This window comes from Coregonus clupeaformis, chromosome 17, assembly GCF_020615455.1.
Source record: "Coregonus clupeaformis isolate EN_2021a chromosome 17, ASM2061545v1, whole genome shotgun sequence".
Taxonomy (NCBI): Eukaryota; Metazoa; Chordata; class Actinopteri; order Salmoniformes; family Salmonidae; genus Coregonus; species Coregonus clupeaformis.
In genome coordinates, this window is record NC_059208.1 from 24,346,062 (window position 1) to 24,370,193 (window position 24,132).

The 24,132-nt window shown below is 41.5% G+C and overlaps 2 protein-coding genes and 1 long non-coding RNA gene across 4 annotated transcripts in view; 1 reads left to right on the plus strand and 2 right to left on the minus strand.

Moving 5' to 3' along the window:
* The window catches only part of LOC121561391 (raftlin), an 88,210-nt gene extending 82,941 nt beyond the window's left edge, over positions 1-5,269 (plus strand). For both annotated transcript variants that reach the window (XM_045226173.1, XM_045226174.1), the window contains exon 10: positions 1,255-5,269. In XM_045226173.1, the coding sequence (XP_045082108.1) occupies positions 1,255-2,004 (750 nt within the window). In that variant the 3' untranslated portion in view covers positions 2,005-5,269. The remainder of the gene's footprint in view (positions 1-1,254) is intronic.
* A 4,434-nt stretch (positions 5,270-9,703) lies between these two features.
* Positions 9,704-12,711, minus strand: LOC121559691 (vitelline membrane outer layer protein 1-like). The gene is made up of 4 exons (XM_041872806.2): positions 12,475-12,711; positions 12,078-12,190; positions 9,995-10,289; positions 9,704-9,843 (listed from the first exon to the last, which is right to left on the minus strand). The coding sequence occupies exons 1-4, from the start codon at positions 12,700-12,702 to the stop codon at positions 9,841-9,843; spliced, it is 639 nt and encodes a 212-aa protein (XP_041728740.1). The 5' UTR covers positions 12,703-12,711; the 3' UTR covers positions 9,704-9,840.
* Positions 12,712-19,067: 6,356 nt separating this feature from the next.
* On the minus strand, positions 19,068-19,736 carry LOC121559694. The gene is made up of 3 exons (XR_005998794.2): positions 19,623-19,736; positions 19,271-19,382; positions 19,068-19,156 (listed from the first exon to the last, which is right to left on the minus strand). It is a non-coding gene; the product is annotated as an uncharacterized LOC121559694 (long non-coding RNA).
* Between the last annotated feature and the right edge of the window lie 4,396 nt (positions 19,737-24,132).

A 24,132-nucleotide genomic window follows, 5' to 3' on the forward strand; every position in this document is an offset into this window, starting at 1 on the left:
TCCATGACGGCATAGTGTGTTACTAATGGTTTTCTTTGAGACTGTGGTCCCAGCTCTCTTCAGGTCATTGACCAGGTCCTGCCGTGTAGTTCTGGGCTGATCCCTCACCTTCCTCATGATCATTGATGCCCCACGAGGTGAGATCTTGCATGGAGCCCCAGACCGAGGGTGATTGACCGTCATCTTGAACTTCTTCCATTTTCTAATAATTGTGCCAACAGTTGTTGCCTTCTCACCAAGCTGCTTGCCTATTGTTCTGTAGCCCAGCCCAGCCTTGTGCAGGTCTACAATTTTATCCCTGATGTCCTTACACAGCTCTCTGGTCTTGGCCATTGTGGAGAGGTTGGAGTCTGTTTGATTGAGTGTGTGGACAGGTGTCTTTTATACAGGTAACGAGTTCAAACATGTGCAGTTAATACAGGTAATGAGTGGAGAACAGGAGGGCTTCTTAAAGAAAAACTAACAGGTCTGTGAGAGACGGAATTCTTACTGGTTGGTAGGTGATCAAATACTTATGTCATGCAATAAAATGCAAATTATTTCCTTACTTATCATACAATGTGATTTTCTGGATGGTTAGATTCCGTCTCTCACAGTTGAAGTGTACTACCTATGATACAAATTACAGACCTCTACATGCTTTGTAAGTAGGAAAACCTGCAAAATCTGCAGTGTATCAAATACTTGTTCTCCCCACTGTAAATATGCACAGTGCCGGTCAAATGTGAATGAACCCCTTTCTTCCTGAGATATGAGCCATTCTGTGGGAACCACAGCAATGCATGTTGAGAAAGTACTTTCCATATGACCCTAGATAGTGCTGATATAACCTCTAGATTTGACCTTTGTCCTTTGTGGAATGAATCCATGCTGATATTGTCTATGATCTGAATTTAAACGCTGGTCACCATTGGCAACCAAACTGATGGGCAATAACCCTGTCAGAGACGAGCAGAGAATGGTAATGCAGATGTTTGTGTGCAGGTAACATCTGTTTACCTCAATATACTATAAGTCTGTGCTAAGAAAGGGTCAATGGAGGCGATCTCAGAAATATTACCAGCCATATTTTCTTGTTTGGTCTATACCCCTGAAGGCACCAATCAATTCCCTTGAAATTAACATTTCATTCCCCACAATGAGAATCATTTGTTTGCTATTATGTCAATTTTCAATAGTCTGTCTGTCCGTCCTTAACATGACCAATAGAACAGCAGTTTTGAAACGTTCTTACACAAACATCCTGTCTTTCAGAAACTGATATTCAAAAGCAAGTCCAACAAGAACTCTGTTAAAGACACGTCAAAAAACAAGAAGAAGAAGAAAAACAAGCAATCGGCAGCAGAGAAAGATCTGGAAGTTTCCAAGATTCTTGACGACGGGGGAAAGGTGGTCAAAGAGGAGAGCAGGAACGTGAATGAAAACAAGGGGAACAAAGAGGAGAAAGTGAAAGAGACGGAGGTAGAGACTGTGTGTAAAGAGGGTGAGGCTCCCTGTGAGGTGGAGGAAGTGAAAGAGGTTGAAGCGGAAACTGAGGACAGGGTAGAAAGCGGTGTAGAAACTGGGGAGGAGAGAGATGGAGCTGCAGGAACAGATGACAAGAGTGACAAAGAGGGGAGAGTGGAGGAGGGAGAAGAAGCGGGGACAGAGACTGAGCAAGAAAGAGAGGGAGAGAGGGAGATCGTGGAAGAGAGAGAAAATGGGGTGGCAGTTGAAGATGAGACCGAAACTACCAAGGGTTCAGAGGTGGAGGTGGAGACCAAAGAGCAATCACAGAAAGGGGGAGGAGCTGAAATGGAAGTGAAGGAAAATGGGGTTGAGACTGAGGAAGAGGCAAATGGAGGGGAAGAGAATGGAGAAACTGAGAATGTTGCCATGCAACAAGACCCACCTGACCAGGAAGAATATATAGTGCAGGAGGAGGTGCAAAAGGCAGTAAAGGATGATGGACAGGTCAAATTGACCAATCAATGCCCTGAAGAGAGTCAAGGGTCGGATGTGTAAACATCTTCAGACCACAGCAGACATCACACCTAAGGTTTCTCCTACCCATCAATCATGTACCTACCAAACATCATAACCTGAGATAGGGGCTCCTCAAAGTCACCATTACCCCCTGGAACAGCCTTTCTTGCTGCAACATCCTCCTACCATGTAATCACTCTATCCTCTGCAGCAGACTTCTCCCCACAATATACACATTTCTACCACAGATGGACACACAACAGTCTCTCTCACAGCTTCAGACTGATCCTATACCTACACATACTGAATGTACATAACTGAGAATGATGAGGAGGATACTAATGTACGAGAGTCACTGGATATAATGGACAAGTTTGATGGGACCAATGGGGCTTGGGTCTGAAGAAACAGACTTTAACCAGGCAAACTCGCTTGTCCTTATTTGTACAGTACCATAGTGGTACAGTTACTGTATGTCACATGGGTTTAGATGAGGAGCACTGTGGGAAATGTAGTAGCTATTGTTGCGACAGGCAATCCAATGCAAGGTGAATGGAACTTTGTTTACTTTTAGCCCTCCGTGTAAAGTATTACATATGATGCTGATAATCATTCTGATTCTAATTGTAGGTATGATACATTCGCCTTGCATTCCGAATGTGTCAATATCCAAGCCAAGTAAAGTGTTTGATAATGGAGTAAATCTCCATTGAATGTGTGTGGGTTGAGTGGAAGTGAAGTGTGATGAGTGGAAGTGAAGTGTGATGAGAACCATACTTGGAAATGTTGAGTCAACTTTGAGAGTTTACACATGTTCGATTTTAATAGCTTTTCCAATCAATGGTCATTAAAAAGTACTTGGCAAGTATGGAGACAAGGTTATGGGCAGGGCCATGACTGGATGTTCACAGACCAAGATAGAAACGGAGCACAGAGGAAGTAGAAAAAAAAAAAGATTGAGCAATTTGGAATAGCCGTGTTTGATTTGCCATTTTCCAAGCCCCTCTTTACTGCGTCATTTCTGACAATATCAAAATCATAATGTCATTTTTTTCAAGGTATCATGTTGCTTTCCATTTTAAAGTGGTGCTGCATCGATGCTGTGTGGAGAAATCATTAACCGGCTAATGGACTTTGTCAGTGGGGTGTCAGTCAAGTCATACATTTATAATAGGGGTCACTTATGTGGCTATTGACAGTGGAAAACCTCACCATGAAAAATAACAAATAGCACTTCATCTGGATTGTGATTTTCATAGGGATTGATTTTTCTTGTGCTGCAGTTGCTAAGCAAAGTCTGTAGAAACCTGTATGTTTACAGATTAATATAGGCATGTCGCCGTTTTGTAAATGTGGTATTTTTCTGAATAACCGACTGTTCTGAAATGTTCATGTCAATGGCAGATGTATTGTATAGAATAGAATTCCAAACTGTGACCAGGATAGCCTTATTATGATACAGGGCCTAAATCGTCAAGTACAAATGTCAGACGTTTGACAGATATCAAGGTGGTTTCAGTGTTATAGCCTGAGAGGGTTGTTACAATCAGTGTTTGATGGTAATATGAAGGTATGTTCAATGTTCTCTGTTTTAGATTTAAACGGGAGGTAAGGAATTAGATTTTACAAGGTTTTGTTGATTTACAGGGGACATTTCTGTTTTTGATTTGAAGGTAGGCTCAGTGTATTCTGTCATGCTAACACTAGCTGAAGTGTGCTTTCTAACGCGCATACTGTAACTAGCTACCTCCTAAGGCATATTGGGGATTTGTAGCTACGGGGTTGTCATTGCCAACTTTTTCCACAACATGGTCCATGTCCCCCCGGCCCTCATATGATGGAGCTGGATGCTGTGGGTGTGAGGTCATTACTAATGGCCAAGTGGTCAGGGGTCATGTTTGAACCATGTTTGATGGATTTTCCACAGCTGCTACTTGTTCAAGTACAAAGGAGTTCGCCCACATGTCAAATAGCAGATTTGATATGAAGTCAGGATATTATTATTTTGTGATATTATTTCTGTGGTATTTTTGTTTTATTTTATTTTTTCAGCGACGCTTCGCTTTAGGCGACTATGAGCTGTAATAAGCACTTGTTGTATTCAACATATTTTATTTAGCTTTGTGGGTCACAGCTAGAGAGAGAATAGAAATTACTTGTCAGTTTTAATATTTGTGAGACTAGAACAAATATGAATAAGAAAAGGCAATCTAAAACACCCCTCTGTGATAACTGAAGAGATTACCTGGAATATGAGACAGATTTCCCCACCGGGTTCTTATCAAGTCATTTTTTCTCTTTAGATTTAAACAAATCACTTTCTGCCCGGATATAAGATAATGTAGGACTGTCACGTTTGCTTATTTATACATTGTTTATTATGTGTTTATCAGTTCTGTTGTTCATACCAATTTGTGTCTTTTTTTATATCTGTGATCCTTGTTCCTTTGTATATTATTTTACACTGAGACAATACTGCCTGTTCAAGTACAAAGTACATTAAGTTATGGTAGGAAAGTGTGGAAAAATACAGCCAGGAACAATCAGGAGATCTCATTCTTTACATCATTGTATTTTAACACCTACAGCATTCCGGTAGGACATCCATTAACATGGACAACCGTAACCATGGGTCAAATGACACCAGGTCCTGTATCCATTTGTATTACCTGGGGGTTGTGAACTCCACTCCTGATACTGAAAAACAAGGATATGGAGAGAAAAGTGAAGCAGGATCTGGCACTTCATCAGTTAAATGATGCTGAACGTTGTTTACTTACCCTTCCGTGATGAGGGAGACCTGTGACTAACGTAGACCAACCTCAGCCTTGTCTAGAACAAGAGCCTCCAACCCACTCATGAAAAAAAGGTAATCTACTATTTCCTGTCTTTATGTAACCATAATTGTCTGAAGCTCAGCAGTCAGTGGCAGTGCAATTGTTCTTGATAATGCTGTACAAAATGTGTGTTCCAGGGTTCATTTCCTGTGTGTTATGATGTGAAATGGACAGATTAGAAATGACAGAAACATGATACAGTAGGATGGCAACCTCTTTATGTTGTCATTTTAGCTTGCTCGTGGCCTCTGGAATTGTGTTGTTAGGTTTCATCTCCGATGTTACTGTTTTCATCACCTGCTCTGCCATTTTGAATGTTGAGTGTCTTTGATCATTGGCTACTGTCACGCACTGCAGTCTTTGTAAAAACTAAGGTATTCTTTGTATTCGCTTTCATGGAAATGTCCACATCCCTACTGTTCATGACATCTGTACAATTTGTATATTATAAAATGATTTATATTTAATGTGCACCTGTGGTGTTTTATGTTTCTAGGTGAATTATTTTGAAAACCAATGTATTTTGCCATCTTTGGGGTCATTCCTAAACTTAAATCATTACCCAACACTACACATTTCACTCATCACTGGTCTTTCAATTTTCAAGTCTCTTGTAAAGCTTTATGTGCAACCTTCAATGTCTTAGATTCCGTAAACACTAAAATGCACCATTAGACATTAGAATCACATGGGTGGCTACACATGACATTGGCCAGTGAGAAAAACAAGTTGAGGTTCTGTTTGTTCAGGTTCTGCTCTAAGGGCCCGATTCAGACTCAGAAAATATATTCATTTTTTAAGCTTTTTGGTTTATTAAGCACTTCTCAGTAGTTGGTAGTCATACTTACCGTATGCAGGTGTGTAACAGGTTTTCATTCAATAGGGTTTTCAGTACATTTAAAGCCATCCCATTAAATATGGTGTACCTTTAATTCAAATTTTCTCAACAGACTCACTAGAATTTATACAGAGTGTACAAAACATTGGGAACACCTTCCTAATATTGAGATGCACCCCCTTTTACCCTCAGAACAGCTTCAATTCATCAGGGCATGGTCTCTACAAAGTATCAAACATTCCACAGGGATGCTGCCCCATGTTGACTCCAATGCTTCCCACAGTTGTGTCAAGTTGGCTGGATGTCCTTTGGGTGGTGGACCATTCTTGATACACACAGGAAACTGTAAAGTGTGAAAAACCCAGCAGCGTTGCAGTTCTCGACACACTCAAACCAGTGCGCCTGGCACCGTTCAAAGTCACTTAAATATTTTTTGTCTTGGCCATTCACCCTCTACACGGCACACATACACACTCCATGTCTCAAGGCTTAACAATCCTTCTTTAACCTGTCTCCTCCCCTTCATCTACACAGATTAAAGTGGATTTAACAAATTACATTTTAAGTCATTTAGCAGACGCTCTTATCCAGGGGGACTTATAGTGAATACATATTTTTTTATACTGCCCCCCGTGGGAAACGAACCCACAACCCTGGCGTTGCAAACGCCATGCTCTATCAACTGAGCTACATCCCTGCCGGCCATTCCCTCCCCTAACGCTGGGCCAATTGTGCGCCGCCCATGAGTCTCCCGGTCGCGGCCAGCTGCGACAGAGCCTGGATTCAAACCAGGATCTCTAGTGGCACAGTTAGCACTGCGATGCAGTGCCTTAGACCACTGCGCCACTCAGGAGCTCAAATTACATCAATAAGGGATCATAGCTTTCACCTGGTTTCACCATGTTTTGTACACTCAGTGTCTGTTGAGATGATTGGTTCAGAATGGGGATCAATTAAAGAACCATCTTAACATCTTAACACACATATTCATCTCCTTTTCAGCACCAATTGGTAGATTTTAAAATACTCTGATATTGTATATTATTTACAGTGGGGAGAACAAGTATTTTATACACTGCCGATTTTGCAGGTTTTCCTACTTACAAAGCATGTAGAGGTCTGTAGTTTTTATCATAGGTACACTTCAACTGTGAGAGACGGAATCTTTGATACATCAGAAAAGTAGAACTTCATATTTGGTACAGAAACCTTTGTTTGCAATTACAGAGATCATACATTTCCTGTAGGTCTTGACCAGGTTTGCACACACTGCAGCAGGGCTTTTGGCCCACTCCTCCATACAGACCTTCTCCAGATCCTTCAGGTTTCGGGGCTGTCGCTGGGCAATACGGACTTTCAGCTCCCTCCAAAGATTTTCTATTGGGTTCAGGTCTGGAGACTGGCTAGGCCACTCCAGGACCTTGAGATGCTTCTTACGGAGCCACTCCTTAGTTGCAATATCAAAGTTAGTATCAAATACTTGTTCTCCCCACTGTAATCTTAGGAAACAATTGTCATTTATATTTACAATCCCCTTATCCAAACGACTTACTCATTTACCTAGCTCTTTTCAATTTGCAAATTACAGTGCATGGAGAATGGTGTTATTTTTATCGGGGGAAAAAGAAAATAGATGTTGTTCCACTTGGAACTGACAGGTTGCTTGACCTTATTCATTGTTTCATCACGTATAAAGGTGGTGTAATTATGAGGGAATTAAGTAAAGGTCAGAATACGGCATATCTGTAGACACACCTCCGCCACACCTTCATTTCTTTGATCTCCATCCAAAACGAATAACGGTTGAATAGCATGCTATTCTCATGCTGAAGTTCAAGGTCAGAATAACCATAGAGAGAAAGGTGCATAAAAAGGGAATTCCATTTCATTTACGCACGCTTGACTCGGGTCGGAATCGGGCCCAAAGTGAAGGGCTCTTGTAGGTTGGCCTTGGAGTGCTGAAAGAATGTAAAGAGGGAAAGGCAGAAAACTTCAGTCCCTTATAGTCTACAGTATAAGGACCCTCCATTGTTGGATCAGGCTGGACCCGAGTGCTGTAGCTATGCGCTTGCGGACAAAGTAATTTTCTTAAGGGGCAAAAAACATAACTATTCTATCAAATCTGTCGTATCAAAAAAAAACATAACTATTCTTTAAAATCTGTCGTATCTGCTTATTACATTTTCATTACCGTGAAGGGGGTACAATTTATCAAATATATAGCCATTACGTTGCTGTATTAAAAACCACATTATGTAGGCCCCATGTGTTCACAACTCATGGTAATGGTGCTTGTGAAAGCAAGCATATTTACAGTAGAGTTTCACGGTCAGGGGTGATCTATACGTCATGAGAGCTAGGAGCCCTGGGGAGGACAGGGTCATTATAATGAGGGCTATGCCACCACAACCACATCATATCCATTTTGTCCACTACTGGAAGCGTTAATAGCTATTAAATGACCAAGGGGACTAGGTGGACCACTAGAGCATGTCAAAAATCCTCATTTCAAGCCTGCAGTTCTAGTCTTGAACAACTGTACTTAGGCCTAAAGCACTGTGGCCCATGGGGTTTACCACTAAGACCTGAGCTGATGTTGGGTTTGGGATAAAACTGCTGAATGTGGCATACTGATTGTCTGGAGATTTTGTATAATCTTGTATTAAGATGGGAATTTATCAGACTAAATCTTTATATTTGTATAATGATACGCCAAGGTTAATTCAAGGCATACCATTCTGGGCCCAGAGGGCCATAAAGGTTAATTGATTTACTGCAAACTGTAAGAGGACACACAAAAACTGTCTACGCCATCAGATCACTTAATCATTTCTGTTAATCTACACTGTGTATACTGTTTGTTTTTTACCTAGTTGGTTCTGTCATACCATCCATCCACTGAACCATGTCAGTGGATGGATGGTAACTTTATGGATGGCAACTTTATGTCTCCTGAGTGGCGCAGTGGTCTAAGGCGCTGCATCGCAGTGCTAACTGTGCCACTAGAGATCCTGGTTCGAATCAAGGCTCTGTCGCAGCCGGCCGCGACCTGGAGACTCATGGGCGGCGCACAATTGGTCCAGGGTAGGGGAGGGAATGGCCGGCAGGGATGTAGCTCAGTTGATAGAGCATGGCGTTTGCAACGCCAGGGTTGTGGGTTCGATTCCCATGTGGGGCTAGTATAAAAAATATATATATATGTATTCACTAACTGTAAGTCGCTCTGGATAAGAGCGTCTGCTAAATGACGTAAATGTAAGTTTACCTCTAAGATAACACTGCCATCTAGCGATCATGCCAGTCACCTGCTCAACTGGTTGGATTTACCTACCTCTGATGCTGCTTATGATTCAGCAAAGAAATGCATATTTTGTGTCTGCATTAAAACACTTCATGGTCTTATAAGGACTCTTTCAAAGTATCAACATACCTATATAGATTACCAATCATCACACTCTAATCTAACCCACACTAAATGAAAGTATTGTGTACCAGGAGGCCAATAAATTAACACAATGTTCCTCACCTTCAACAAGTACACTTTGAACTTAACTTGAGTTCACCAGAAGTTCACTCATTAGGATAAAAGAGAAAGTCCAGAGCAGTGAAGTATGGGTCATTATCAGTATGCCTCATGTTTGAGTATCTGGTGAAAACCATTACTGCGCTGCTTGATAAAGTCACACATTAACACAATTACCTCTGTGAATGCCAATCGCCGCCTTATCGGACGCCGTCAGGCCTTTAAACTGTAAATTAATTAATAACCCTTGTCATTTCTTAATTAGCTCCCTTTCCAGGAGGAGAAATGCGTGTGTCAGCACCTCCATTTTGTGCGCACATCTTTGTTATGACTTTGCTTTGAGTTTATTGGTTCATTAGAGACGCTCTATGAAAACATGCTCTTCTCATGCTGATGAGGATTTCAGTGCGTATTGTGGAGAGATCTAGAGGGGATCTTAAGCTTAGATGAGTGGGTTATATTCAGTAGGTGATATGTAATTTGTTTCAGCCTCACTGAACAAAGGAAACATAAAAGAGACAGTTGAATGATTTATTAGGTTTGAACCAGTGGTAGATTCAGGTATTGGGTGTAGATTGCATTGAATGGACCATGGGTCAGAGCCTGTGTGTTGACCGGTCTGGGCTGATAGGTTGGTTGGTTGAGACTGGTCCAAAAGAGGTGTCTCTCTCAGATGATTACTGTGAGGATAAGACAAAAAACAGGGTTAGAAAATTAGTGATATACTTTTTTAGTGTTCCAGAGCTGCCGTGATATCAATATCATACACAAGACCAACTCATTCAGACCCTCTATGATAAATGCTCCGGTATCACAATCGTCTTATCTCACCTGCTGGAGTTTGGCGCAACAGTGGAAGCGCACGTCATTGAGAGAGGAGTCATCCAGACCGTACTGGTATTCCTCCATCTTGGTCTCGATGCCACAGATTCCTCCGTCGCCACAATCCTGGCTCCAGAGGCTGTACTCACCGTAGTCCAGGCCGGCGCCTGTGAGGGTGGGGTTGCTGCTGCAGCGGAACCTGATTTTGTTGGCGGCTGTGTCGTTACCGAACAGACCCTGGTGGTGCTCCACACGCAGCTGGAAGGAAGTCAGCACACCCCTGGGGCAATACTGTGGGTCCGATCAGTCACCATAGCTGGGAGAGGAAGAGGGGTGTGGAGATAGAGAGGCAAACAGAGGGAAGATGTGACATGGATAATATTTGACCATCACAGCAGTCTGGAATGAGCTTTGACCAATAGCTGTGAGACAGAGGGAGAGAGAAAAGAGGCAAATTATGTAGAGTAAAAACGTGACATGGAATAAATCACATCACATTTTATTGGTCACATACACGTGTTTAGCAGATGATATTGCGGGTGTAGCGAAATGCTTGTGCTTCTAGCTCCGACAGTGCAGTAATATCTAACAAGTAATATCTAACAATTTCACAACATATACCCAATACACACAAACCTAAGTAAGGAATGAATTAAGAATATATACATATAGACAAGCGATGTCAGAGCGGCATGGACTAAGATACAGTAGAGTAGTATAGAATACAGTATGTGAGGGAAAAAAGTATTTGATCCCCTGCTGATTTTGTACGTTTGCCCACTGAAAAAGATATGATCAGTCTATAATTTTAATGGTAGATTTATTTGAACATTGAGAAACAGAATAACAACAAAAATCCAGAAAAACACATGTCAAAAATGTTATATAAATTGATTTGAATTTTAAGGGGGGAAATAAGTATTTGACCCCTCTGCAAAACATGACTTAGTACTTGGTGGCAAAACCCTTGTTGGCAATCACAGAGGTCAGACGTTTCTTGTAGTTGGCCACCAGGTTTGCACACATCTCAGGAGGGATTTTGTTCCACTCCTATTTGCAGATCTTCTCCAAGTCATTAAGGTTTCGAGGCTGACGTTTGGCAACTCGAACCTTCAACTCCCGCCACAGATTTTCTATGGGATTAAGGTCTGGAGACTGGCTAGGCCACACCAGGACCTTAATGTGCTGCTTCTTGAGCCACTCCTTTGTTGCCTTGGGTGTGTGTTTTGGGTAATTGATTGCTTCTGTGGACAGGTGTCTTTTATACATGTAACAAACTGAGATTAGGAGCACTCCCTTTAAGAGTGTGCTCCTAATCTCAGCTCGTTACCTGTATAAAAGATACCTGGGAGCCAGAAATCTTTCTGATTGAGAGGGGGTCAAATACTTATTTCCCTCATTAAAATGCAAATCAATTTCTAACATTTTTGACATGCGTTTTTCTGGATTTTGTTGTTGTTATTCTGTCTCTCAATGTTCAAATAAACCTACCATTAAAATTATAGACTGATCATTTCTTTGTCAGTGGGAAAACGTACAAAATCAGAAGGGGATCAAATACTTTTTTCCCCTCACTGTACATATGAGATGAGTAATGCAGATATGTAAACATTAAAGTGACTAAGATACCGTAGAATAGTATAGAATACAGTATATACATATGAGATGAGTAATGCGAGATATGTAAACATTATTAAAGTGGCTAGTGTTCCATTTCTTTAAAGTGGCCAGTGATTTCTAGTCTATGTCTATAGGCAGCAGCCTCTAACGTGCTAGTGATGGCTGTTTAACAGTCGGATGGCCTTGAGATAGAAGCTGTTTTTCAGTCTCTCGGTCCCAGCTTTGATGCATCTTTACTGACCTCGCCTTCTGGATAACATGTCATATCACCGCAGTTTGAAGATTCTGGGTTTAACTGATAAGTCCATTTGTGTCTACTTTGAGCAATGAAATAGGACGATAAGAGGCATGTTGTTATTTGTCATCCTCACTCTAGTTTGAAATGCACTTTTACAGTTAAACCTGTATCTTAAAAGGAAATTGAGCAATGTGATAGGTCGATATGAGGCACGTTGTTCTAGTCTGTACTTACAATCCAGTGTGAGACTCAATTGTGTACAAGAAGCTCCTATCTTTGTCTTTAGCGCAGATCAAGCGAATGCCATTCAGGGCAGTGTCGTCCAGACCGTACTGTTCGGGCTCCACCTGAGAGAAGGTTAATGGACATATGCTAGCACTAGCTCAAACAGAAGAAGAATGGTCTCGTAATACACAAATGTGCTGATCATGTTTGGTAACGGCTCAACACCACAAATACATTTGGATTCAAACAAATGTATGATTTGAATTGAGTAGAAAAATGGGGTATTCGAAAATAGGCATTTTGACCACAGAGGACTGAAATGTAATCCCTGAATTGACTCTAATTGAAAGAAATGCTATCCAAACTGGTAGATGTGTTTGAAATATATGAAGGAGCACTTGCTTACTCGGAGCATGAACCCAACAGCGAAGAACTTGTCGGGACACATCTCGGGCCAGGTCCAGTTCCCAAACTGCTCTCCATTGGGCACAGTGAGGAAGGAGGTGTAAGGCCTAGCGTTGTATTGGATACCAGCATGCTCCACATAGGGCTGCTCCTCAGGAAAGATAGGTAGACATGACCCAAGGGCCAGCACAGCCAGGACAGACAGGGCGATGAACAGAGGGGTAGTCATGTTGACAGAAGTCAGTCTCATCCACAGAAGGGATGGAACAAAGGCAGAGAAGTCTTATAGCCTTCCTCACTCACACCTCCAAAATGGTGTCTCCATACTGTTATCAGTATTAATAATTTACAACACTGTGGTCTGGCCATGAGAAGAGGCAGGTGGTACTTAGAGTTAAAAAGCAGCTGGTATAGTTCCACCTGCTCTCAATGAGGTGTCAATCATTTGTCAACCTTTATCATACCAAAGTAGGACCCATGTTGTGTATTAGTAATTTGACTGCTTACATGCTATGACGTATTCTAAAGAAAACTTCTACAATTGTCAGAAACCAGGTCCAAAAGGATACCATAAAAACAAAGTGTGTTGCCTTCCCACGCTGTTATGTAGCAAACTCTCCTAACCAATGTTTTTGCATGACAGAGTGAACAAAAACATGTAAATTAACCAGTGGCGGCTGGCCGATAGAGGGCGCTAGGGCGCCGCCCCCTTAAATAAAATTATTTAAAAAAATAAAATAAAAAATAAATAAAAATAATAATAATAATAATAAAAACATCAGTATGTCAATATTTGTGTGTTTGAAATATGGAATGCACACAGTAATATGTGTAAGATATGATAGAAAATCATATTCGCAATCGCAACCTTTCCTCTGCCTGTCAAACGCCTCGTCAGCTCTGGGCGATACAGAAAGTGCCCCGAGGGAGGCGGGTCTACGTAGCAGTTAAGCCAATTGCTAATTTAAGATATGAATGTATGACATAAAATGTAGCTAATCAGCGATTTTAATTCGAATCCAAGGAGGGCGATTATTTTATCGCCCCAAGCTCGCCCCTGATAAAATAAGGACCGGGCTCCAGTGGCGCCATTTTTACTAGACGACAATGGCGAGCGCAAACGTTACTCCTCCAAGACCCAACCCTAACTCGGTGAAATCTCTCCTCCAAGATCCGTTTGAGAGGAGAACTTTGTCAGAGAAAGTTCGGGTGAAAGAGCTGGGCCCAGATCAACCTGACCTCTCAATCAGACAGCAGGCTAGCGAGAAAGGGAAGCAGTATATGCGCGGCTTCTCCCGTAGCTGGTACACCAGGAAGGCTTGGCTAGCTGGGTGCACTGATGCTAATGCTTTATTTTGCTTTCCGTGCTTGCTTTTTAAAACGACGGGGTCAGATTCAGCATGGACAGGTACCGGAGTGAGGGATATGAAGCACCTGTCAGAGAAGGTAAAGAAACATGAGAACACCAGGGCACACATGGACAACTCTGTAAAGCTAGCTGTATTAGGAAGGGTGAACATTGCTACGCAGCTGGATGACGGCCACAGGATTGCGGTGAGGAAACACAATGAGGAGGTGGATAAAAACAGGCACATTCTATCCAAAATTATCGATTGTGTGAAGTTCTGTGGGGCTTTTGAGTTGGCCTTGCGTGGGCACGAGGAGACTGACTCCTCGGACAACCCCGGCATTTTCCGGGGCTTAGTGGATTTTGTTGCCTCCCTCGACAGTGTGCTGGAGGAGCACCTGAAGACAGCTACCGTTTTTAAGGGCACGTCAAAGACGATACAGAACGAGCTGTTGGAATGTATGCTGTCAGTGCTTAAGGATTACATCCTGGAGGAAGTAAAGAGTGCTGATTTTATCGCCATTCAAGCTGACGAGACGACTGACGTTTCCACCCACTAACGTGTTTCCAGACCATCAGAGACTCTGGGAACTTTGATGCCCCGACTGTCAGAGAGGCGGGGGGCTTTGTGAGGATGCTCGAAGACGAGGCTTTCTGTTTTTTCCTGGCACTGTTCCACAAGATCATGCCAAATGTGGACATGCTTTTCAGCCAGCTGCAGAAGAGGAACATCGACCCTGTCTTCATTAAAGCACTTGTCCAGAGGTTCACAGACAGCATGCTAACAATCAGGTAAATAACTATATTTACTATTGGCTGATAAAGATGTTGTTAGAAAGATGAATAGTTCACTTACAACAGTTTAAAAGCCTAAATGTGTCTGGTCATCAAAGTGAGTGATTATCATAGAGCCGTCACAATTATATTTGTTTTAGTATTTTAAAAGGAAAGAGAAGACACAATCAGACGTTGATAATAATGCAGGAAAGTACTACACAGTTTGTAATAATTATTCAGGTGTCCACCAGGTCAATTTCTAGAAGAGGCCTAGTTGTTATTGAAGATTAACTTTATTGCTAAGTGCACAGCAGAACAAAATGATGTTGCATCCCTCTCACAAATGTAATAGAAAAAGGCTTTAAAACGTAATAACATCAGTTAATTATGTACATCACAGGTTAAAAGCAGTTACTAGACATAGTTTGTGTGTATATACACACTATCTGTCTGTCTGTCTGTCTGTCTGTCTGTCTGTCTATACAGTGGGGAAAAAAAGTATTTAGTCAGCCACCAATTGTGCAAGTTCTCCCACTTTAAAAGATGAGAGAGGCCTGTAATTTTCATCATAGGTACACGTCAACTATGACAGACAAATTGAGAAAAAAAATCCAGAAAATCACATTGTAGGATTTTTAATGAATTTATTTGCAAATTATGGTGGAAAATAAGTATTTGGTCAATAACAAACAAGCAAGATTTCTGGCTCTCACAGACCTGTAACTTCTTCATTAAGAGGCTCCTCTGTCCTCCACTTGTTACCTGTATTAATGGCACCTGTTTGAACTTGTTATCAGTATAAAAGACACCTGTCCACAACCTCAAACAGTCACACTCCAAACTCCACTATGGCCAAGACCAAAGAGCTGTCAAAGGACACCAGAAACAAAATTGTAGACCTGCACCAGGCTGGGAAGACTGAATCTGCAATAGGTAAGCAGCTTGGTTTGAAGAAATCAACTGTGGGAGCAATTATTAGGAAATGGAAGACATACAAGACCACTGATAATCTCCCTCGATCTGGGGCTCCATGCAAGATCTCAACCCGTGGGGTCGAAATTATCACAAGAATGGTGAGCAAAAATCCCAGAACCACACGGGGGGACCTAGTGAATGACCTGCAGAGAGCTGGGACCAAAGTAACAAAGCCTACCATCAGTAACACACTACGCTGCCAGGGACTCAAATCATGCAGTGCGAGACGTGTCCCCCTGCTTAAGCCAGTACATGTCCAGGCCCGTCTGAAGTTTGCTAGAGTGCATTTGGATGATCCAGAAGAGGATTGGGAGAATGTCATATGGTCAGATGAAACCAAAATAGAACTTTTTGGTAAAAACTCAACTCGTCGTGTTTGGAGGACAAAGAATGCTGAGTTGCATCCAAAGAACACCATACCTACTGTGAAGCATGGGGGTGGAAACATCATGCTTTGGGGCTGTTTTTCTGCAAAGGGACCAGGATGACTGATCCGTGTAAAGGAAAGAATGAATGGGGCCATGTATCGTGAGATTTTGAGTGAAAACCTCCTTCCATCAGCAAGGGCATTGAAGATGAAACGTGGCTGGGTCTTTCAGCATGACAATGATCCCAAACACAACGCCCGGGCAACGAAGGAGTGGCTTCGTAAGAAGCATTTCAAGGTCCTGGAGTGGCCTAGCCAGTCTCCAGATCTCAACCCCATAGAAAATCTTTGGAGGGAGTTGAAAGTCCATGTTGCCCAGCGACAGCCCCAAAACATCACTGCTCTAGAGGAGATCTGCATGGAGGAATGGGCCAAAATACCAGCAACAGTGTGTGAAAACCTTGTGAAGACTTACAGAAAACGTTTGACCTGTGTCATTGCCAACAAAGGGTATATAACAAAGTATTGAGAAACTTTTGTTATTGACCAAATACTTATTTTCCACCATAATTTGCAAATAAATTCATAAAAAATCCTACAATGTGATTTTCTGGATTCGTTTTTCTCATTTTGTCAGTCATAGTTGATGTGTACCTATGATGAAAATTACAGGCCTCTCTCATCTTTTTAAGTGGGAGAACTTGCACAATTGGTGGCTGACTAAATACTTTTTTTCCCCACTGTATATATATATAAAATTCCTGTACAAATAAGATGACAGACACACACACACAGAGCAGCTCTGGCCGCATGTTTCTTTGTATATAGTTGACCTTAGCATAAAAAATCCAGTTATATATGGTACTCTAGAAAGTCTTAATAGTGTCTTTGCTAATATTACTGTATATATGTTGTTTTGTATCAATTAATTGTTGCAGTTCTGGAGCACATTAACAATTAGTCACATTTAGTATGATCATAAAATACTGTATGCTATTCTTCCAGTCAAAGGTTTGAGTTCATCCACTTGATATCCATTTCTATATTATACATCATTTTATACAGTGTAAGATTTCCTATAAACGTTATAATAATTTCATGTTATTGTCCACTTTCCACTCTGTTCTGACAGCATGCCTGTTGCGTTGCCTGTTTACTACCAATGGTGAAAAGTTCACTTTAAATGCAAATGAAAGGCTTGGGTTTGTGTAATATGTTTTTGTGTAAGAATGCCTCAACTTTTTAATATTGGCATTAAATAATTACTGAATGTTTCACTGAGCACTGCTGTCCTGCAGTTTGTGTTAAAATATATCGCGATGGTTACAGGAAAAAAAAAGTATGGCACAGCCCCACCGAGAATATTTTTCACCAGCCGCCACTGAAATTAACATATGTTAATCGTGGTCTTTATTATCAAAATAGATCAGTTAATTTACATGGATTTCAAAACGTTGATTTTCTGACACCTCATATAAAGGGCCTTTCTGTTATCGCAGTCCCAAGGCAACTGAAGTAATTTACATTTACGTCATTTAGCAGACGCTCTTATCCAGAGCGACTTACAGTTAGTGAGTGCATAAATTTTTTCATACTGGTCCCCCGTGGGAATCGAACCTACAACCCTGGCGTTGCAAGCGCCATGCTCTACCAACTGAGCTACAAGGGACTAAGTAATCGTCTTACATTTACATTTAAGTCATTTAGCAGACGCTCTTATCCAGAGCGACGTACAAATTGGTCTTCATTCAACAGGACTTGCATAATGAGTAGCTTTTTCTCCCATTTGGTATAACAGAAAGCTGTGATATTTTATGATTTCTTCGCTATAGTCGACGTTCAAACAATTCTATGCATGTTAATGAGTCTATATTTCCAATTCAATAAAGACAGAAAAATGACATTGTTGTATAACCTCTTGTATCCTGTATCTAGCATTATTGTATGAAATGCACAATCAATTACCATTACCTACAATCAGGTCCATAATTATTAGCTCCCTTGATAAATTATATTATACTAAAATACTGAGCTAGCTATATTGCATGCTCCAAAAAATTGGAAAATGATATTTTATACTAATACAATTGCATAGAGAAATAGATTTTGTAGTAATAAAAATAAAATCTCTAAAATAACTTTTGGAGGGTACTTTTTGTACATCTGTTTTCAGTGCTCCAGCACCCTACCCTTGCGAGGATAACGACACACTCTTTTTCTAAAATATTTTATGAGATTGGAGAACACATTGGGAGGGACTATTCCTCCATACAGAATCCTTCCAGATCCTCGATATCCTTTGTCTGCACTTATGGACTGCCTTCTTCAATTCAAACCAATTGGGTTCAAGTCCGGAGACTGAGATGGCCGTTGCAAAATCTTGATTTTGTGGTCAATTAACCATTTCTTAGTGGATTTTGATGTGTACTTGGGGTTATTGTCTTGTTGGAAGATCCACTTGCGGGCCAAGTGTCAGCCTCCTGGCAGAGGCAACAAGGTTTTGGGGTAAAATGTCCTGGTACTGGTTAAAGTTCAGGATGCCGTTGACCTTAACAAGGGCCACAGGACCAGTGGAAGCGAAATAGCTCCCTAACATCAAGATGCACCACCATATGTATGAGGTACTTTTCTGCGTTTTTTGATGCCAAACCCACCACTGGTGTGCATAGCCAAAAAGCTTGTTTTTCCATGTCATCTGACCATAGCACCGCCTGGAGTTTGGTAAACGGCATCAGACTTGTATTGGAACCAGTGCTATGGTCAGATGACATGAAAATAGAGCTCTTTTAGACTTTTTCACTCATCTTGATCAAGAGTGCCAATAATTATGGTGTTTGAAAATATAAGCTAGGAAAGTCGCTCACAAGCAAAAAAACGAGTGGTAAGCAAACTGATTCCATCATATGGACCGAATTTGAATAGTATGGTAAAGAATGAGAAGTATTACTTCTGCTTTGTTAACCAGTGGCATTTTGGGTAAAGAAAGAGTGTTCTCTTATGCCATGCACATCAATGCAGTCAATTGACCTGCTGGGAAGAAAAGTTCAAATGTGACATTTGGATGCACAAGGATTGTCTATGAGTTCTCTGTTTTGATGTATGGAATGTAAAGATTCCGGCAGTATAGATCAGACATGTTTATTTATTGCAAAATATATGTAAAACACAATATAAAAAAATGCCTTACCTTATCTATTCACATGCCTAAAGCCTGACCTGAAACAGTAAAATGTCTACATTATGAAACTTCTTGATATCAAAAATAATACAATAGAATTCTAGTTTACACAAAATCTCTGTCCATTGTGTGATAATGATGTTGTGACTTACCTGTTCTTCCACCAATAGTAAACTCCTCCTCTAATAGCCATGGCTACACCAATGAAAAGGGAACACACCCCTAATGCCATTTTAAACCGTTTAGCATCCAGGCCTGAGGTATCTGGGAATGGAAGAAATTATGTAAAACAAGACATCACACTCTACCACAAGGCTGCTACCAATCCAGTACCTTCAAATCTATTGACATTTTCATAAAAACACTGCTATAAGCAGAATGTTCTCCCCCTCTTTCTGTACCCCTCTCCCCTGCATTTCCATTCCAACTGTCCTCCCCTCCTGCTCTCCCCCAGCTCTCACTCCAGACCACCACAACACTCCCTCTCTTCCCCAGGTCTCTCACCCCAGACCACCTCTCTGGGGCCTGAACTCCAGGTAGGAGTGGAGCTGCTAGCTCCAGTCCCCGTTAGCCAGTGTGTCTGTGGAGGTCACAGCTGTGGTGGTCTCCAGCCCGTCTCTCAGCCAGCTCACCCTAACCACCTGAGGGTAGAAGCCTAGAACGCTGCACTCCAGCATGGACAGCTCCCCGTAGCGAGACGGCTTGGTCAGGCGGACTTTGACAGTGGGAGGCACTGGGACATAGGATGATGTAGAAATGAAATTGTGTCTGATGAAAGTCCACAGACCGAAACAGCAACATTTTTATAAACAAATATTTAATAAAACTTGACTTAAATGTACATTAGGTGCAAATGACTATGAACAGAAATAAACAGCCTTCAGCGTGCATCACATAAAAAGAGACATGACTTACCTATTCTTTCCAGAGTGCTGTTTGAAGAATCGCGCACTGTATCGGCAAATGGTCTCCACTTCAGCTTTCCTTATAGCCATTTTCCAAGCTTGGCTGTTGTAGTGATCTGCATTGCATATGCCAAACTCCCCAAAACCCACATACTTCTGAACCCTGGAGTTATAGATGGTCTTCAATTGTTGGTTAAATATGTTTTTCACAAAGTAGATCATATTGTCAATGGTGTCATCATATTCACAGTCAACTATCCCCTGGAACTGGTACCCACCTGAAACAATTAACAAACAATTAATTTGGACTGCTGTATCCCTTTCCATGTCATTGTGCAATGAGGTACTCTCAAAAAATATGTTGTTGCTTACAACATGGATCCATTCAGGTAAATCTCCTTATTATTGCCTTTGTGGAGTTGTTATACTGTGTTGTTACAAAAGGTCTGTGAATTTCATTTGATACATTCTTCATAATATACAGTATATTAGACGCACCATGCATTTCATTAAAATAAATACTGACTCACCTGCTGGTGTTGCCCAGGTCTGAATGACAGAAAGTCCAGCCACCCAATAGACCCAGCAGAGAGCCATTGTGTATCCAGTTCCAGTCACTCAGATAGAGATAATCCTTGAGAACAAATAACTACACTGAAGTCTACCAGTTGAAGCAGCTATCATTAACAGGTACTGACACTGTGTGACACCAGTGTGAAGAACAAGATTAAGCTCCACCTTGGCACCCAATAAGGTTCCCCCTTGCTATACTGCTGTTAAAGGTTTCTGATGTTGAGTGAAAATGGTTATTTTCCCTCTCTCCACTCCTGACAAACAAATATGTTGATAATTTTTTTGTATACACTTTTACAGTAAGTGATCATCTGTGGAAAGAGTTGAAGTTAATATCAGCGCCATGTGATAGTACACAAAGAGGACAGAATGCGATATTTCTGGTTTGGGTGGTGTGTTGGCAAAATACACATTTTCTCATATGGTTGCCCTGATTTACTGTATTCTCTTTGTGCAACAGTAACCAACCACCTCTTTTATACAGAAGTATAAAGCCAGGGCTAATGATGTTGCAGGTACTTTCTCTGTGGTTGTCCTATTTCAGGTTTAGAAACTGAGAAGTACACCTAAGGGGAATAAAACACCCACAAAGAATACAGTAACACAAGTATTTCTTATTTTCATGGAATACAGAAACATGACGTTGAATAAAATGTGTAGTGCCTTCATTATCCAAGCAAAAAAAGAAAATATCCCAAGCAAAACAAATTAAGGACTATTCTATAAAGATTATGAATTTTTAAAAATTGAAATAGTGAACTACATCATATTGTTGTCAGTGCAGTTGTAGGTTGCTGAATATGTTAATTGTCCTTGGTAATGTTGCATGGAGCCCTCGCTGTATCCCTGATAGCTGATGTTCTTAAGCAGACCTCTTGGCTTTTTTGATAAACCAGACTCCTGTTGCTACTCCCACCACTCCTAGAGTCACACACCCAACACACACTGCTGTCTCTACAGTCTGGTGGTCCGTGTGCACTTCAACCTCTGTGGACACATATAGTAAAGAAACAATTAATGTGTTAGTGTCCCTAATACAGTATCAATAACATCCCACCTTTCTTTGTGTCACACCCTATAAGGTCACCCCAGTAGTGACTCACCCCAGATCCTGGTGAGGGGTTCCTGCAGGCTGACATGACCCACACTGAAGGAGTAGATGTCCCCCTCCTGAGGTGTGATGCTCAGGTAGGAAAATATCCTTTATCCTTTATTGGAGTAGTACTGGGTCTGACTGACGGTCCTCTCTCCCACCGGCTGCTCGTTCCTGGTCCAGGTCACATCCACGGGTATTGGGTGGAAATCACTGACCCGGCAGAGGATTGTGTTGGGGACCCCCAGCTCCACCTCTCTCTGGGAGTATATCTGGGTGGTGGGCGACTCTATTGGGGGATTCTAATTTGGGCAAAAGACTCCTCTCCTCCATCCTCTCACCTCGGTGACCCACAAACCCATGAGTGGTAGAGTGATCGAGGAGAGTGTCAATTCGTTATTATGCTACATTAATTTCATCAAATGGTAGCAGTCAAATAACCAATAAAATGTAATCGAACGGAGACCACCCTTTTTGGTCTATTGTTTAGTGCGTTTGGACATCAGTCCAAACGAACTGAACTAAGGGGTAAACGCACCAAACCAATTTGTTGTAAAAGACACCCTAGTCCACTGCGCCACCAGGCTGGAGCTAGCATGCCATGTTTTCTAAGATATACAAAGCTGTTCATTTTAGTCTATTCAAACAGACCCCATTTCAAAGGAAACAAGCACTCATTAAGATCAGGTGTGGCCAATTAGTGGGCACAGCCATAACATCTGAACACACTTAACAAGATAGAGGATAGAGCGTTTTGTTGATGCTGAGAACAGAATGTACAGTTGAAGTTGGAAGTTTACATACACTTAGGTTGGAGTCGTTAAAACACGTTTTTCAAACACTTTAAAAATGTCTTGTTACAAACTATAGTTTTGGCAAGTCGGTTAGGATATCTACTTTGTGAATGACACAAGTAATCTTTCCAACAATTGTTTACAGACAGATTATTTCACAATTCCAGTTGGTCAGAAGTTTACATACACTAAGTTGACTGTGCCTTTAAACAGCTTGGAAAATTCCAGAAAATGATGTCATGGCTTTAGAAGCTTCTGATAGGCTAATTTACATAATTTGAGTCAATTGGAGGTGTACCTGTGGATGTATTTCAAGGCCTACCTTCAAACTCAGTGCCTCTTTGCTTGACATCATGGGAAAATCAAAAGAAATCAACCAAGACCTCAGAACAGAAATTGTAGACCTCCACAAGTCTGGTTCATCCTTGGGAGCAATTTCCAAACACCTGAAGGTACCACATTCATCTGTACAAACAATAGTACGCAAGTATAAACACCATGGGACCACGCAGCCGTCATACCGCTCAGGAAGGAGACGCGTTCTGTCTCCTAGAGGTGAACGTACTTTGGTGCGAAAAGTGCAAATCAATCCCAGAACAAGGACCTTGTGAAGATGCTGGAGGAAACCGGTACAAAAGTATCTATATCCACAGTAAAACGAGTCCTATATCGACATAACCTGAAAGGCCACTCAGCAAGGAAGAAGCCACTGCTCCAAAACCGCCATAAAAAAGCCAGACTACGGTTTGCAACTGCACATGGGGACAAAGATCGTACTTTTTGGAGAAATGTCCTCTGGTCTGATGAAACAAAACTAGAACTGTAGTCCTCTGTAGCTCAATTGGTAGAGCATGGCGCTTGTAACGCCAGGGTAGTGGGTTCGATCCCCGGGACCACCCATACGTAAAAATGTATGCACACATGATTGTAAGTCGCTTTGGATATAAGCGTCTGCTAAATGGCATATTATATTACATTATATAATGACCATCGTTATGGTTGGAGGAAAAAGGGGGTTGATTGCAAGCCGAAGAACACCATCCCAACCGTGAAGCACGGGGGTGGCAGCATCATGCTGTGAGGGTGCTTTGCTGCAGGAGGGACTGGTGCACTTCACAAAATAGATGGCATCATGAGGAAGGAAATGTATGTGGATATATTGAAGCAACATCTCAAGTCATCAGTCAGGAAGTTAAAACTTGGTCGCAAATGGGTCTTCCAAATGGACAATGACCCCAAGCATACTTCCCCAAGTTGTGGCAAAATGGCTTAAGGACAACAAAGTCAAGGTATTGGAGTGGCCATCACAAAGCCCTGACCTCAATCCTATACAAAATTTGTGGGCAGAACTGAAAAAGCGTGTGCGAGCAAGGAGGCCTACAAACCTGACTCAGTTACACCAGCTCTGTCAGGAGGAATGGGCCAAAATTCACCCAACTTATTGTGGGAGGCTACCTGAAGCGTTTGACCCAAGTTAAACAATTTAAAGGCAATGCTACCAAATACTAATTGAGTGTGTGTAAACTTCTGACCCACTGGGAATGTGATGAAAGAAATAAAAGCTGAAATAAATCATTCTCTCTACTATTATTCTGACATTTCACATTCTTAAAATAAAGTGGTGATCCTAACTGACCTAAAACAGGGAA